Raw genomic sequence first — 16,995 nt, 5'->3', positions numbered from 1 at the left:
CAGCCTCCTAAAAACAAATATAGGTATAAGTAAATACAGTAAGGGCAAATAAAATCACAGATGAAAAAACAAATAGTTAAACAAACTGACTAAATATTAAATATATTAAAACACTTCAACCCTGACAAATATCCTTCTGAAATATTGTGTTATTGTAAAAGTCTTAATATATGATAGAATCTCTAAAATACAGAGAATGTGGAAGTTTGAATTTGCGTGAATGTAACATTGACCAAAAGCTATATTCATATGACACAATTTTAAATCATATCTTTTTGACAGAAATATTCAAGCTGAAAACCTTTTCAGTTAAACAAAAAAAAGATAAAACTATGTGCGCGCTGCTTCCGCAAACGACTCGGAAGTGACGACAGAGCCAAGGGATGGTAATTCTGGAATCTGATTGGCTTCTGTCGGCACCGTTTGAAACTGCCATCCGGTTTGAGGCGGAGGGAGGATTCAAAATCAGCAGCAACAGAAACGGAAACAACAGACCGGCGGCTCGACACTATGATCCGACAAGTGTAAGTACACTCTTAAATGTTTCACGACCTGAACACCGTGCCTGTAGACGGATTACTTTGTGTTTGAATTCTGAGATACTGTTTCAAGTGTTATCCACTGCGGTTAAGCAGCGTCGCCACAACGTTTGCTGGGGTTAGCTCCCCCAGCTAAGGTTGTGGCTAGCCGTTTAGCCTCAGTTACTGTGCTCCGAACCGCCAGGAACAATGAGCCAATGATGTTTTTTTTTCTTTTTAGGAAAACTAAAACACCCCGCAGGCCTCCCAAAAAGTCTCCCAACTTACAGACAGACCCTGTTGGGGTAAGTCAGCAGCTTGGAGAAGGTTCAGCGTACGCATGTATTTAGTTGATTTCTTCTCTAATGCTGTAGTTGTCCTTGAAAAGACCTGAAGCCATTCTTCAATGGAAAGTAAACTAACACACAGTCTTAGATAAAGTTTCTTTAACTGACTGAAATGCACTTTTAATTTTGTTGCCTTTGTCCAGCTTGATTTAACTTCTTTTTTTTTTTTTTTTAAGCTATAAAGGATTAAAATAATCATAGTCAATTTATTTAAATCCAATCTGTCTTACTTAGAATAATCATATATATTTCTTTTCATTTCTGAACAGGAGGGTTCATACTCGACTTAGGGGGAGGTTACAGACAATTCAGATCTTATTGACACACATTAAGACTCGTACATCTAATTGAGGATATCCTATAACAAATGTTTTTTTTATAAGTTTGATGTAGCATAGGGTTACAGAGAAACATTAACGACACTAGGATATCCATGCATGTATTTGAACATTGCCAGGAATAGAATAACATAATCAGCATAACATAACTTTCCATTAATTGAGCATACAAGCTACAGTGATGTAGAACATCTCGCTCGAATATTGTTAAAAATAAGCCCCATTAAACTTTAAACCCCCCTGCTCTACATAGTCAAAAATGATGTACTTCAAATTTGATGGGCCTGATTATGATGGTTTGTAATTAGGCCTTATTTATTGTCATGAGCTGCATGTTGGTGTCATGGTTAACTTTCAAGAGTGATCCAGGGATTTCATATCTGTGTGCATTTTCACCAAGGTACTTCAGTGTCTTACCGCAATCCAGAAATATGCTCTTACGGTCAAATGGTGACTCCTTAGGTCACACACATAGGTGTGATTGTGTGTGACTGTCTAACTTTCCTGTCTTGGCTCTGGGATCAACCCCTGCCATTTCATTTGATGAGCCTCAGCAATCTGCAGGCCTGAGTTAGTTAAAGTGACAAAGCAGGTTAATGGATGGATGATGTAATTCTCATGTGGACAAAGTGAAATGTACCCTGTGGCAATTTCACAAGTGAGCGGTATTTCTAACACCAACATTACAATGTTAAGAGATTTAAAAACGAAGACAAAACACGGCCCTCATACACTCAAAACTAAAAGTGTTATCTGCATTTTGCAACACCAGACTCTAAAGGTTCATGTACCGGTAATCACAACATAATCGTTGTTGTTGTTGCTAAGTCAATACCCAAGTACATAAATGCCTTCTGGAAGCATACAGTACCTTGCATTGTGTGTTTTGTCCCTCAGGTATACTGCAGAGTGCGGCCCTTGGGTTCAGAGGATGAGGAGTGCTGCATTGAGGTCATCAGTAGCACCACCATCCAGCTACATGCCCCCGAAGGCTTTAAAACCAACCGCAATGGAGAATACAAGGAGGTAACAAATCTTTTGAACCTACATTAGTTTAGAAACAAAAAATGAATGTACTGACCCTCAATGGTTTTTAGTAGGGTTTTTTTATTAGAGCAACGCTCTAACGGAAATGACAAAACTAATGATAAACACTCTCAACCATGGCCGGGATATTTAGTAAACACTGCAATAGAACTTTCAAGTCATCATAGACACCATCCGATTGCTTACCGGAATGAATAGGTTGTCTTTAGAAGGTCCAAAGTTGTTGGGGTCACTGGGATTATTTATTCTATAGTGTGAAATTTGTGTATCAAGGACGCGATAATAGTGGAGTACTGATCACTTAGAATCATATGAGATAAAAGTTTAATGGCTGCTTCATTTGAAGCAAATTTAACTCGGCGCTGTAGTGATTTTGTGGTGTTGATTAGGTTTTTTTTTTTTTTTTAATTCCAATAGAAAAGCAGACAACCAGGAAGAATGCTTTTTTTTTTCTTTTTTTTTTAAACAAAATTATACATTTCTGCTTTTAGATTTCAATTTTCTTCCGTAAAGTACATAATTCAGGACTTAACATTGAACGTGATGAAATTCTACATCCCTCTTAACGTCTTAATTCCTCCTCAGACGCAGTACTCCTTCAAAAAGGTCTTTGGAGTGTGTGTTTCTCAGCTTGAGCTTTTTGAGCATGTGGCCAAACCTCTAGTCGACGACCTCATTCATGGAAAGAATGGTGAGAACACAAGCCGACAAATATTAAACAAATAGTTTCACCTTTTGAATGTGTAAGAAAACATCCATATGACAGATGTAACCACTTCAAATCAGTAATTCAGTTTCATCTTCTCCCCACATATTTGAAGTTTGTCATTTTTTCCCCTTTATTTAAAGTTTATTATTGGCTGTTGCTTTGGTCATGTGTGTGTTGCAGGTCTCCTCTTTACCTATGGCGTAACAGGAAGTGGAAAGACTTTCACCATGACTGGCTCTCCAGGCCTGGGTGGACTTCTGCCTCGCTCCCTCAACATGATCTTTAACTCTATCAGAGCCTACCAGGCCAAAAGATATGTAAGGAACCAGCATTACAAAAACCTGTTGGACACAGTTGAATGATCTTTGTTGCTCCAGTTCTGTAATTGTATTCAATACACCTTGTGTAGGTTTTCAGGACAGACGATAAAAATGGCACGGAGATTCAGAGTGAAATCGATGCGTTATTGGAGCGTCAAAGGCGGGAGCACAACACGCCTGTTCCTAAAACGCCTTCTTCCAGGTAATTGTCTTGTCACACTCTAAAATTTTGGGCCGTCTGCTCCACATTTCCCCACAGCGCTCTCCCATGTATCGCACGTTGCGCTGTAGCATACTCGGCGCCCATACACATGAACTGCAACTCTACAACACATTACACACTTATCGCACACAATCTGACGGTTTCGTTCCACATAACGGACGCTCTGAAGCAGGGAAATTTAATGTGTTTTTATCTTCTTTCTTTTTTTTAGGCAAAAGCTTGACCCAGATATTGCTGACATGATTAAGCCAGAGGAGGCGTATCAAGCCGACGGTGTGGATGAGGACAGCAGCTACAGTGTTTTTGTCTCCTATGTAGAAATCTACAACAACTACATCTATGATCTCCTGGAGGAAACTCAGGAGGACGCAATCAAGCCTAAGTAAGTTCAGACAATGTAGATCGCAGGGGACATAATTCAGATACTCAACTTTGTGTGAAATGAATGTTTTATCCTTGAAAACTACTACACCAGATCATTTGTTTTTGAATACTGAGTCCAGAGTAGCTAATAGACAAAATGATTCTTTTCTTTTTACTAGGTGGAATGGTGGAGGCACACCTGTGCGCCTGAACACTGAGTTCATGTATGTGATCAGTGGATACTCGTTACTCAGACATCAGAGTAGCAGCCTGATTCAGCTGAAGTGTCCTTCATGTAACCTGAATGTGCTGTATAGATTAACTGGACCTCTACAGTGCTGGAGACATTTATACACAGTGTGCAACCTGAAAATATTAAAATTGACATAAATAGAAGAAAGATAATATTTGAAATATGCTTTTTTTTTTTCTTCTTCTCTCCATGAATCCATGGATTGATAACGGGTCTTAAAACAAATCCATCCTTCTATTGTGACTATTAATTTGTGATGTAGCTAGACAAATCCGTATGTAATTGAACACATTTGGTATTTAAACCCGTTTCATTGAGTTGACTTGGCTTTTAAAGAGTGACCTTCTCGATTCGCTGCTGTTGGTTTTATGAGGTTTGACATCAAAGCTCTCACCAACTCCTAATTGGTGGTTACACTGAGTATTGAACGTGTCCCCAGTATTGAGTGTTCCAGTAGCCCTAAAAATCCTCAAATGATCCCCTGCTTGTAGTCTGTATTACGGCAAAGCTTGTGAATGGCAAGGTTCCTTTAAGCCCGTTTGTTGCTTTCATGTCATTGAATGAATGTACCTATCTGATTACTCTCCCTGGCTGCAATCAAGCAACATTCACATCTTACTAAACATTCAATGCTTGATGCTATACATAGGTTGCATGAGCAATGCCAGGCCACGTGTTCAGTGAATGTCAGATTTTCATTTTTTTTTTTTTTTTTTTTTAATGCAGACCTCCTCAGTCTAGAATCCTCAGAGAGGATCAAAATCACAACATGTACGTGGCAGGTTGCATGGAGGTTGAAGTCAAGTCTGCAGAGGAAGCTTTTCAAGTCTTCTGGAGGGGTGAGTTGCTCGCTTTATTTGTGAATCCAGACTTTGATGCTTGACAAAACTCTGCAGTGATGATTGTAGATGTGACTGACCTGGCATTGGTGACCTCTGGGTCAGCATTGGCCAGGGCATGACCTCTGTTAATCTTCTCTCTGAGCAGATCATGCATCGGATGCTTCAAGGTGCTGTCAAACGAAGAGGTGACATTTAAAAGTTGCACTGTTTTCTCCCAGGTCAAAAGAAGAGGAAGGTTGCAAACACTCGGCTGAACAGAGAGTCCAGTCGCTCCCACAGCGTGTTCATCATCAAACTGGCTCAGGCTCCTCTTGACGCTGAGGGTGACAACGTTCTCCAGGTCTGCCCAAATTGAATAAAGCTTCTGTTTCAGTCCTACAACACAGTTTTACAATCGGGGAAAAAAACCCTCTGTATCCACCTTTTTCTCTCGCTGTTTGTCAGGACAAGAATCAGGTGGGTGTCAGCCAGCTGTGTCTCGTGGACTTGGCCGGAAGTGAGCGTACCGGCAGGACCGGGGCGGAAGGCACCCGCATACGTGAAGCAGGTTTGTGTACCAGCAAGGCTTTGTTTTATCTTAAACTGAAAGCTCTGTGAGATTTACTAAAAAAAATTTCCTCACAGGCAACATCAATCAGTCGTTGCTCAACCTGCGGACGTGTATCGAAGTCCTTCGTGAGAATCAGATGTGTGGCACAAACAGGGTGTGTGTTGACAAATCAAAGTCAGCCTTTGACATTCATTGTTGGATGTTATGTTTAACCTAAATCTGCTCTGATAGATGGTCCCCTACAGAGACTCCAAAATTACCCACCTCTTCAAAAACTACTTTGACGGCGAGGGGAAAGTCCGTATGATTATTTGTGTCAATCCCAAGGCTGACGACTACGAGGAAACCTTGGTGAGTTCCTCACACCATTTCATTGTGTGCTCCAATGAGCTTGTTAGTATCCGCTCTGCTGACAATGCAAGATGTTTGTGCAGCTGGTGATGCGGTTTGCAGAGATGACCCAGGAGGTCGAGGTGGCCCGGCCTGCGGACCGGCCCATGTGTGGCTTCACTCCAGGCCGCCGGAACCGAAACCAGGCATTTAAAGAGGAGCTGTGCCGCAGGCTGGAGGAGCGTGGTGGTCCAGTAGACGCAGGTAGTCTTTTTAACAGGCCAACACACATGAAAAAATTTATTTTGCATTAAAATAAAAATAGTCAACATATTTGAAGATATAATTAATTGAATGAAATGGGGCAAACATTTCTAAATGATTTTTATATTTAACTATAATATGAAGGGAAATGAATGAGTCAAGACTTCAATTTGTAACCGAGCGCCTGCTGTGATATTCACTGCAGAACTGGCAACCTTTTACCTACAGTCATCGACTGTATACAACTTGAAATATTACTTTTTAAAAGCTTTCAAGATGCATCATGTCATTGTTAGAAAAACCCGTCACACACAAACACATGGGAATTGACAGACAGTGAAACATTTAACTGAAGATTATTTCAAACCTAATTTCTTTGATTCAACAGTTTACTTGTTGATCTCGGGTACAAATGTTTCATTTGTTGGTTATTTTATACTCCCAGAAGTCGCATTTGATTTAAGGAGTCTGAAATTGTGATTGTGTAGGCCTGCCCAGTGTTATGGACCAGCTGGTGCACAGCCTCCCACCTCTCCCCTCGTCTGAGCTGACCGACCCGCACGATGACATCACCCTGCCCCGACTGATTGAAGCTCTGCAGAACAGAGACAGGATCAGGAAGCTGATGGTCGATGACTACAACAAAGCAGGTTTCTGCTCTCTTTTGCGCTCTTAGCTTACGATTTCTGACAGTTCTGGTTCGAGGGCGAGCTTTGTCTTTTGTTTTGGTCTTGGCTCATCTTCCCCACTCATCTATTGCAGCAATCGCGATGAAGTCCAGGCTTCAGGAGCTGGATACCAGTCTCGTTTCCAAAGAAAACTTTCTCCATGAACAAAATGAAAAACTCCTGGAAAGAGACCGACTCCTCCAGAACAACAGGGCAGAGATTGAACGTTTGGAGAAGAAAACCAAGCTGCAGGAACAAAAGGTGGGAAATGACATATTGGTCCAGAACTCTCTCCGTTTGTATTCTCATGCATTTGTTGCGAGGTTGGAGTATATTAAGCAACAAATACATCTTCGGTGCTGCAGCCACTGCAACACAGTGCAACATTAACTCATGGTTTCAATGCACTGCCTGCCACATACGTACACCCACATGCTGATATTTGTCGGCATCAAAGTAGGAAACTCATGCTTTTATTTATTTATTTATTTATTATTAAATACTCATCTGCAACTGTTGAATTGCTTGTTAACGCTCGTGTTCAAATTGGCATAAAATAGTTCTTCACATTTCCATCCTCCTCCACCTCTCTGCTGCAGTTGTTGAGCATCCATGCATGTTGATTTGGACATTTTTGACACTACATTTAATTCAGTAGTGGCATCACTAATGGAGATTGCAATGTGGCCGAGCGCTGAAGGATACTCATTTTCTCACTTTGAAACCCCCTGCTTTACAGTAATTGGGGAAAAGTTACAATACCATTTCTGTCTGACAAATTCATAAGCATATTTACATTGTTTTGGATTTTAATAGCAAATCTGTACGTGCATTTGTGATCAAAATGAGAAAGCAGCACTGATTTTAACCAGAAATAGTGTAGTTTTTTGTTGTGGCTACTGTTTATAATAAGCTGTTCCACAGACACATCACTATTGAAATCTGCTTGAAAAATGTCTCTTACTCCCGTTTGAATGATCTCAAGTAGGACTATTTTGACCACCATGGTAGGTTCAATGCATGATGTCACTACTGTGTTTCAGATCGACATTCTGCAGAAAACCACTAAAGTCTATGAGGATGACAAGCGCTCAATGCAGCATGAGCTGGAAACCAGAGCGCAGAGGCTGCAGAGGGAGCTGTCTGAGAAACGGCGCATGGAGCAGCGCATGCACGGCGCAGTGTCGGACACGCAGCACAAGTGGGAAAAAGAATGTGTGAGTTTCTGCTCTCATAAAGCATTAAAAAAAAAAAACACATTTTCTCGCTGATTGTTGAATTGCTCAACATAAATCCTGTTGCTGTTGCAGGAGAGACGAGTCAACGCAATGCAGCTTCAGATGCAAAACAAACTGTGGGTGAAAGATGAGAAATTGAAGCAGCTCAAGGCCATTGTGACCGAGAACAAGACTCAAAGTCGTCCTGATCCACCACCACGCCAGCATCAGCCTCCACCTCCGCTTCAACGACCTTCCAGAGAAGAGCGCCTCCCCGCAAAGAGATCGGCTTCACCCTCGCCGGTCCCTGTAGGTTCTCCATATCACACTGAGCTCCTGACTAATTTACACTGCTGAATCTTTATTTGGGAAGATTTGATGCATGAAGATTTCTGCTGTAACAATTTATCTACTGAGCACTTAATACTCCATCCTGACATCACTAATAATACTGTAGAAATAAACAAGCTGCTAACCTCCTTGTGCATGTTGTAAAACACAAACACTACTTTGCATAAGCGGTAGGCACATGGGAATAAATGCAGCAAAATAAGAATGCTTTAAAGAAAATGATGGATGATTCAAAATATTTGTTTCATTCACATTTGTTGTTTGCATTTAATTTATAAAATAAAGTGTATTCTTGAGAACATTCTTACTTTGCAACACTTCCACTGCACTCCAGACAATTATTTCTGAAACTTTGAGGGGTGTTAATTATTTGTAGATATATTGATAATGGAAAATAGATTTACTATTTGTCTACTTAATAGGCCTGTGGAACATTTTTTTTTAGGAGCTAGGACCTTCTGTAAGAGTCGCCATTTTCCAAAAAGATGCTTCAAAGAACAGGAGTGTTTGAAATTTGATTAACATGTACAATGGCAGTTTGCTGCGTGCGTATGTTACACACACACTGTTGCTTTTTTGGACGTTATGCAGTTTGTTTGCAGTTAATTCAGCCACATTTTAACTTTGAATTAAACACGTGAATGCAGGATGATGTTCAACACTTCTTCACATAAATCTAGACGAAAAATAGTAAAATAGGCTTTGTGGTAGAGATTAATAGATGACTAAACAGATCACAGTCAAACGATAAACTCAACATTAAAATTGAATATTTGGAGCCTTCAAAGGTATCGGAAAAGTATTCAATTCCAATACAGTGAGTCTCACACTGATACCTTGGATCTAGTTTTATTATTGCAGTCTCGACTAATATGAAGCGAACCTGTCATGTCTGCTGTTGCATTTCCTATGAATTGCTCCTCAAAACCCCAGCTGTGTCTAATTTCTCTCTTCTGTGTTCTAACTGCATCATGCAGCATTCCTTCTGTTCCCCCTGCTGGTGTGACCCTTCTCGCGTCAGTCCAGCACCAAAGTCTCAGCCAGTCAGGGCCACTGGAGTTGAGGAAGTTGAGTCGAGCCCCTTCCCCATCCCCATCCCCATCCCCAGCTCCTGCTCCAGTAGCTCTCTGTCTGCAGCAAACAGCACTCCTGTACAGGAGCAGCGGGCAGCTCAGGACGACAGGCAGTGCCACCCCTCCCCCGATACACAGATGAGAAGCCAGTCTCCAGCAAGCCTCACAGCCAGAAAGGGCAGGAGGGCTGTGCACTGGAATAGAGAGGAGGAGGAGGAAGCTTGCTCACGCAGACCTAAGTTTGACCTAGACATGATTGAGAAAAGCTACATGGTTAGTGAGTTAGACACGAGCTGCAGTATGAAGATTTAATGGAAAGTAGGAAGTCTTGATTATACTTTAGAACTCTACATGTGAAAATATTGTCAGTGTAATGGTATCGTTTGATGTCTCTGACTTTTTTTTTTTTTTTTTTTTTCTTCCTACATCTGGTGCTTTTCCCTCATGAAACTGCTGATGATCTGAGCAGACAACGACACCAGTGCGTCCTCTGCACCGTCGCTCTCGCTCTGCTGGCGGGGAGAAGTGGGTGGACCACAAGCCCTCCTCCAGCCTGGACCTGGGCACAGTGTTGCAGCCCGTTATTCCGAACGCCATCCAGATGTCTACACCCAGCGAGAAGGCTCTGTCCAAGGGTGACCGATACGTGCTAACACACCAGGAAGTGGCCTCTGATGGGGAGATACAGACCAAACTCATTAAGGTCAAAGATACTGCCTGGACTGAGATCACTTAATCTCTTTGTTGGTTCAAAGTTTGACTCTGGGTGAGCTGCCAATAAAACCTTTCTGTGACACCATTGTTTTATCAGGGCGACGTTATGAAAACTAGAGGAGGAGGACAAGCTGTGCAGTTCACGGACATCGAGACACTTAAACAGGAGCTCCAAACCATTCCAAGGTAACAACTGTACATCAGTAACTACAGTCCACTGCACACAGTAAAGGTGGGAGATGTTAACTTTCAATTTTAACTCCTGAAAGGGTTTTTTTTTTTTTTGTTTGTCTTTTTTTGTAGGGACTTTAGAGTAATTTTTCCCAAACATTAAAAAAAAAAAATATATATTTTTTTTGTATTTCAGGTTCTTTTGGGAGCAGTGTTAATCTTTACTGTAAATGAGCTTTAATTTGGAAGACTTATCATTTTCACTCGTGTTAACCTGTCAAATGTAGTTGTCTTATGTAACGGGAAGCAAAATTCATCATATCAAACTTTGGGACGATGACATCAGGCACTTATTTCCTCAAAGTGGCAACTCCTAACATACATTTATATATATATATATATATATATAATACTTTGATTTTCAAACGCATCTCTATTCCCAGAAATCCATTGTGGAAAAGTTGTTTGCTCAGGCCTTTAAGCATTACATTAATTAATAAAAATTAAAAAAAAGCCTAATTTTTAATGTGTCTCCAAAGCCGCAAGAGGAAATCCTCGGAAGGCGCAGCTGCAAAAGAAAATCAAGCAGATGGAGCCTGGACTGACGTGGAGACCAGGGTAAGATGACGAAAGAAGTCTCTAATAAAATATCACAACAATAGTAGTTTGTGTTCGTTGATGTTAAACACCACAAATGTCCAAACAGCAGCTTCAGTGCTGTTTGTGTATCTCTTGAGATGTGAATCATTGCTGAGCTTTAGCAGCAGATGATCAAGGAGTAGATGTGAGGTGGAGGGAAACCAGCTTGTCCAGGTGGTTTTCAGGCATTACCTCTTCGTTCTCACTCGGGTAGATTAATGACTTTTGATTTAGATGATTTAAATGTGTCTTTTCTTTCCAGTGCTCTGTGGCTGTGGAACTGAGGGCTGGATCGAAAATGGGACCTGGATTTCAGCATAATGTGATTACCAAGTAAGCTGTCAACTTTCTCAGTCTCATCTCAAACAAACAGATTCTGTGGAACAAATGTCAGACAGGTTAGTATTTTATATCAAGATGTGAAGGAATGTGTTCAGAAAATGCTACAATAAGTCTGTGGATGGGTGCAGATGGAGGTGGCACATACAAAATAAATGTCAAAAATACATTTTTCATTGCACAAATCTTTTATTTTCTGCTGTACTTCAAGATAACGACTTTCTTTTCTGTCTCAGGCGAAGAAAACCCTGAAAGCGTCTGACAGCTGTGAAGGTGATCACTCCGCTCTCTCCTCACCTGGCTGCTGTGCAATATTATCATCTTTGTTTTTATATTTGGCTTTATCATTTATATTTAAATATCCAATGCTTTTATATACTTGTGTGTATAAATAGGTCACCAAAGGTATGTTGTGGAAGATTTCATGTTGAGTTTCTGGATTTTAAAAGCAGCTGTTTAGTTAAAGGGACCTTGCAGTTGTAAAAGAATATTTTTTGGCATATTTCTTACTCGACACAATATTGACATGCTGTTGTTTTTTACATCTGTCTCCATGTTTGCTGGGTTATATTGAGCTTCAACAGCGTTTGTGTAAGCCAGTTATCTTTGAGTTTCTTTACTGTACACTCAAATAAAAAAAAATATATATATTTTAAACACCATGTTGTGGTTTCAGACTGAATACACTGCACTATGTGAACACTAGAGGGCAGCACAGGATAGTGGCACTAAAAGCCTGAGCAACGACTGGCAGCACAGCAGCGAGGAGGTTTCAACCAACCACACTATTCTACTGGGAAGTGTGAACCTACATAAGAAAGACGGTTCCGGTTTTATCAAATTCTCTTCTTTTTTCTTTCTTTTTTCTCCATTCGAGCAGTCACCGCTGTTGTCAGGCTGATTTAAACAAACAAAAACATTTGTTTAAAATTAGTCCTAGATGTAAAACTCCAAACACAGAGTAGTGTAATGGCCTCTGTCAAATAAACAAACTCTGATTTCAATTACTCTGCAGAAATTGCTGCTCATGCCTGATCAGACATTCATTATGTTAAAATAGGACACCTTGTACATAAATCCATATTAAATTAGTCTGGTTGGCTGCCTTCAGGGTAAGTCACCTGGGTTCCAGGATGTTTTTTTCTTTCTGTCAGTATATCCTGACTTTAAAAGCTTTGTGGTTAGTTGTCAGCTTAATGGGCTTTTTTTCCATTCTTTCACTGACTTGTCTTTAATTGAATGAACAAAAGCCAGTGCTTGAATTTATGGGAAGAAGTACTGAGGTGCATGAAACCATAAACTTTTAAATTTAGTTTCCCTTAATAGTAGCTCAAGATTAACAGAGGTGACGTGTAGCAAAGCATTTGCACTGTGATGCTCTTACGCTTTTCCCCTGACCGTTGATTACAGATGCCTTTCTCCTCCTTACTTACCAAACTGGCTTGTTCGTTTGAAACTTTTTAACGATGATCCCGTTTCAGTGAAGAGATGAAAGCAGTTAACAGTGACCTCCACTGAACTTAATTTCAAAGTGATTAAGTCATACCAATAATGGATGAATATGGTCCTGCTTCTGTTTCAAAAAGGCAAAAGCCCAAGTTCTTACCAAGTTCAGCCTGTTTTCATCAGAAAACGTAGCTTCTGGGTCAGAAATCTGATCAATTTGATTGTGAATTGGTACATTTCTTGTGAAGAAGTTTGGGTGTCTACCATGGGAAACAATAGGCAGGTGTGTCTGCGTTCACACGCGCTGCACTTATATGCAACGAGAAGTTCAGGAGGTCTTAAAATGGCATCGTGTTTCACTAAAGTGGCACTTTAGCTTTTACCTGTTTTTCTGTCCTTTTGAAAACGATCTGCTCAACGTGCTGAAAGTATTAAACAAGTGTACTAAAGCCACCTTGAAATGATCAATGTCTACCCATGAGAATTTAGAGGAATATACTTATTGTAGAAAATGAAAACTCTGTAATGTACCTCACAACTGTAGTATATCAAAAGACAATAAGTTGTAAAATGTCAATGTAAAAAAAAAAAAAAAAAGCCTAAAACGTCTATGCTATACTGATAACTTTGAACAAGGAGAATTTTGAAGAACTCAATCTTACAAAAACTGTTCACTATCGGCGATCAGCTTGAGCATCACCAGTGTAAATGACCAGCTGAGGCGGGCGGTCCAGTCATCCAGGTTTTGAGTAGACCGTTGAAATCTCATCTACCACCAGTCTGGCTGAGTTTCAATTGGAAAGCACTGGAGAGTGACTAACATGGAGCCTCTTGGAGAGGGTCAAGAGCCCGGAGCAACCAGTGGCCATTAAATTCACTCCTATGAGATATTGAGTGCTTTGCTTTTTGACCAGGCTCTGTTTGACGTGCTGCACCACATTATTATCCCCTGCTCCTCACTGCAAGCCATCCACAACCAAGTGGCACGCGCATTGTAACGATGTTATTATGAAACTCCTGTTGAGCCCCTGATCAACATTACCAGTTTCAAAGAGACACTTGAGGGACATAAATGAAACTGCACAAAAGGGCCTGCAATAAGCACAAACCAAAGACAACAGAGTTCATCCAACTGTGTGGTGAGAACACATCATTTTGCATTGCAGAGCTCCAAGCTTGTGATTATGCATTATGCCGTTATCAATGTTATTAAACTTGCTGGAGGGAATTCTGCTGTTCTACTTGAATACACAGTCAATTAGACTGTCTCAGATTTTTAAAGAGCAGGGCTAATTGCAGTGTTTTATTGACTCTTTGCTTGAATGAGTCTGATTAAGAGGTCTTAAGCTGCCTTTTGGCACAGACAGGAGGAAATATTTTTCACACCAATCTATGCTGCTTGATAAGGGCCATTCATAATTCATTGAGTCCAAATAGCACTGCCCACTGTTTTCTTTGTCATCGTGGTTAAAAATTTACCGACTGGCCAAAACATTATTAACACTTCTAGATGAGACTATTAATGTTAATGATTAAGAATGTCATGGTCTAAGTATAAAAGTCCAGTGAAGCTGAAACTTGTAATACATGAGGACAATAATGAAGAACTCTGTGCTTTTTGTCACAATTGCCAATACTAGAATGTCAATCGAGTGATCTGTGCCAGGTCAGACTGGAATCATTTCCTAGATCTGCTAACATCTTGAGACCGATACCAACCAGCCCTTTCCCACATATTGTTCAGATCATGTCATGGAAAGTCTGAGGTGTTTTGTTGGCATGCAAAGCACCACCAGTCATGAGGCAGGTGAGCATAATGCTCTGGTTGATGAGCGTATAATTTCTACTTTCACAATGTGTTATTGTCACTGATGGCGCAAGGTCACCGGCGAAGAAAAAACAAACGTGCTGCAAACTCAACAGTGACAAAATGTGACTTTTAAAGCAACATTGCACATATATCACCGACTTCATCATTATTTTCATTGTACAGTTATCTATAATAGGTGAGATGAGTTCTGCACTTTGTATCTTGGTTTTGCAGGATAATGCCTTCTATATATCTAGTCAGTGTCAAAATCAAACAATAACAAACGAGCAACATGTCTGTCTCCAGGAGAACTACTTCATTGCTGCTGTCAGTGTCAAAGACTTTCCCACAGAGAAATTTCAAGTTTAACGACACTTAGATGTGTTTGTACCATTTCCCAGTTACACCTGAACTTTAAGGTCTATATTGGATCATTTTGTCTCATGTCAGGTGGTATTTTATGGGTGATTCCCTAAAGTTGACCATTTTATTATTATTAAGATGAGAGCCATAGCTATTAAAATATAAATCCTCCTCCCATGGTAGTTAAAGGCTCATATTCATGGTTACGCTCATGATTCTGCACTAAAACTTATTTTATGATTCTAATTAATCTCCATTTCATTGATCATATTTTTGCTTTTAAAAAATGTCATGAAAGACTAATATTTATTCTTTCAAATTCATTAAAGTTAACTTTTGTCCTCATCGGGTTGATTATAAGTAATAAAGCATATCTGGCCCGCGATATTTTGTGCTTTTGCACTTGACTGATGATGTCATTGTACCAACAAGTATCCAACTTCAGCTTGCAATTCGTGGAACTTAATGTTTCTTAATCCTCTGTGCTTAACGTTTTATTTACCATTCATCAGCAAAAGTTTTCGAATGTGTTAAAACCCGGGGTTTGTTAATGCGACCCGTGCTTGTCAGCCAATCATGTAAATTAACTGAGAAATGAACTCACCTGTCGACTCAACCCTCAATTGAAAGCGTCAGTAAAGGTGCTCAGAGTTCAAGGTGACGCGCAGCATTTGGTGATAATTTTCTACGTATTCGTCACTATGAGAAGCATTTGTCATTGTACGCGTAGCGCTTCAATCTATCATTGATGCACAACGTGATAGGAGACATGTGCGATCCTACTTGAGCTGCAGGTACATGACCTCTCTTTCCTCACACACTTAACGCGCCGTACTAAGTCAGGCAGGGAAAAGTGCGAGTTTAAATAGGTGTGATGGAAGTGTAATCCTATCCCGTGGCACTCTGTCCCGAGCTCTCCAGGGCATGTGAAGTACGGTGGTTGTTTCCATTTGCCTCCAAAAGCTGCATCATACCCGCTGAATGATTGCTCATTTCAAGGGCATGTCGAAGCAAGCGGCTCAATCGCTGCCACAGCTGTCCTTTAAACCAGAGCCCATTACACGCCTTTCTGCTTTCTTGTAGTGGCGAGGATAACAATCCCGGACAATTAAAGTCAATTAGCGGGGAAACACAAGTAAATACTGCATGAGAGCAGAGCTTTGCAAAGTAAAACTGCGCAGAGTCTGCGCTCTACATCTTCATATGTCAAGGCCGCGGCTGTCTGCCGGCTGAATATGTTGGGCAGGAAGATATGCGGATGCAGATGAGTGTTGACAGCCAGTCAATTGTCATTCAGTCCGTCTCCCAGCCACTTGGGACTCGTCTGACTTTTTCTTTTTTTCTTCCTTTGCGGGGCTCCTCTTCACTGCTTGCTCACCTCACACTTATAAGCTCTAATGCATACTAACATTCAGAGTGGAGGAACGAGGCGCCGTGTTCAGTGTTAATAAGAAGTGAAATCTCCCACGCTCTCTCTCTCTCTCTCTTTTTTTTTTTTTAAATTTTGCTAGTGTGGCTGTGACAAACAGATGGGCGACAGAAGAGTCACAAACTCACACAGACTCCCGGACGTAAAGTTTGGTTTCTCAGCTGTTCAGAAGCACACTGGATGAGGATTTCTCTGACCCTTCAGTGCGTGGGGTTCGTCATTCAGAACTCCTCGAGCCATCTGCTGGCCCCTTTCGCAGCCCTGCCTTTTGGGGCTTCATGCCACTTAGCTGCTTTCCTGCAGACATTCAGACTGTATATGTCTCGCTGATCTAATTTCCTCCTTTATGCAGCTGACGACTTCGTACAGAGACGAGCACAACAGATGATATAACCGCCATTGTCCGTTTTATTCTCTCATGTCCAAGCTATGATTAAAAGCTCAAGTTCATTTGTTCTTGGGCTCGTTGTGGCCGTTACACATCAACATGGACCACGCTGACCTCTGACAAGCTCAAGTGAAGACACGACTGATTTCTTGTCGAAAATATTGGAAACCATTGTTGTGGAGGCTCATTATGGCCAAATGTGGCCGACTTGTAGTTTTTCCTCCCTCTCTTTGTTCTTGGCGGCTGACTAAGTGCTTGCAGCTGTCAGAGGAGTGTATTCTCC

The 16,995-nt window shown here is 40.9% G+C and overlaps 1 protein-coding gene across 2 annotated transcripts; it reads left to right on the top strand.

The window, feature by feature from the left end:
- The first annotated feature begins 461 nt into the window (after positions 1-461).
- On the top strand, positions 462-11,930 carry kif23 (kinesin family member 23). Of its 2 annotated transcripts, XM_080475613.1 has the most exons (23): positions 462-524; positions 760-823; positions 2,101-2,229; positions 2,836-2,941; positions 3,140-3,276; positions 3,369-3,481; positions 3,714-3,884; positions 4,045-4,089; positions 4,845-4,957; positions 5,179-5,300; positions 5,405-5,507; positions 5,585-5,664; positions 5,742-5,861; positions 5,945-6,104; positions 6,593-6,754; positions 6,867-7,033; positions 7,816-7,989; positions 8,083-8,298; positions 9,883-10,116; positions 10,225-10,313; positions 10,838-10,916; positions 11,200-11,270; positions 11,513-11,930. In XM_080475613.1, exons 1-23 carry the CDS (start codon positions 511-513, stop codon positions 11,526-11,528), a joined length of 2,685 nt encoding a protein of 894 aa, XP_080331739.1. In that variant the 5' UTR covers positions 462-510; the 3' UTR covers positions 11,529-11,930. The 2 variants fall into 2 exon arrangements, with proteins under 2 accessions (XP_080331739.1, XP_080331740.1); XM_080475614.1 differs by lacking the exon at positions 4,045-4,089 and having other exon boundaries at positions 474-524.
- The last annotated feature ends 5,065 nt before the right edge of the window (positions 11,931-16,995 follow it).

Source organism: Lipophrys pholis (assembly GCF_963383615.2).
Source record: "Lipophrys pholis genome assembly, chromosome: 11".
NCBI lineage: Eukaryota > Metazoa > Chordata > Actinopteri > Blenniiformes > Blenniidae > Lipophrys > Lipophrys pholis.
The sequence above is the reverse complement of the archived record's forward strand: the minus strand, read 5'-3'. Positions and strand labels throughout refer to the sequence as shown.

Coding starts and splice junctions, on each gene's coding strand:
- kif23 (XM_080475613.1), top strand. Junction 5,862..5,944: donor ACGACTACGAGGAAACCTTG/GTGAGTTCCTCA, acceptor ATGTTTGTGCAG/CTGGTGATGCGGTTTGCAGA. Junction 6,105..6,592: donor TGGTGGTCCAGTAGACGCAG/GTAGTCTTTTTA, acceptor GTGATTGTGTAG/GCCTGCCCAGTGTTATGGAC.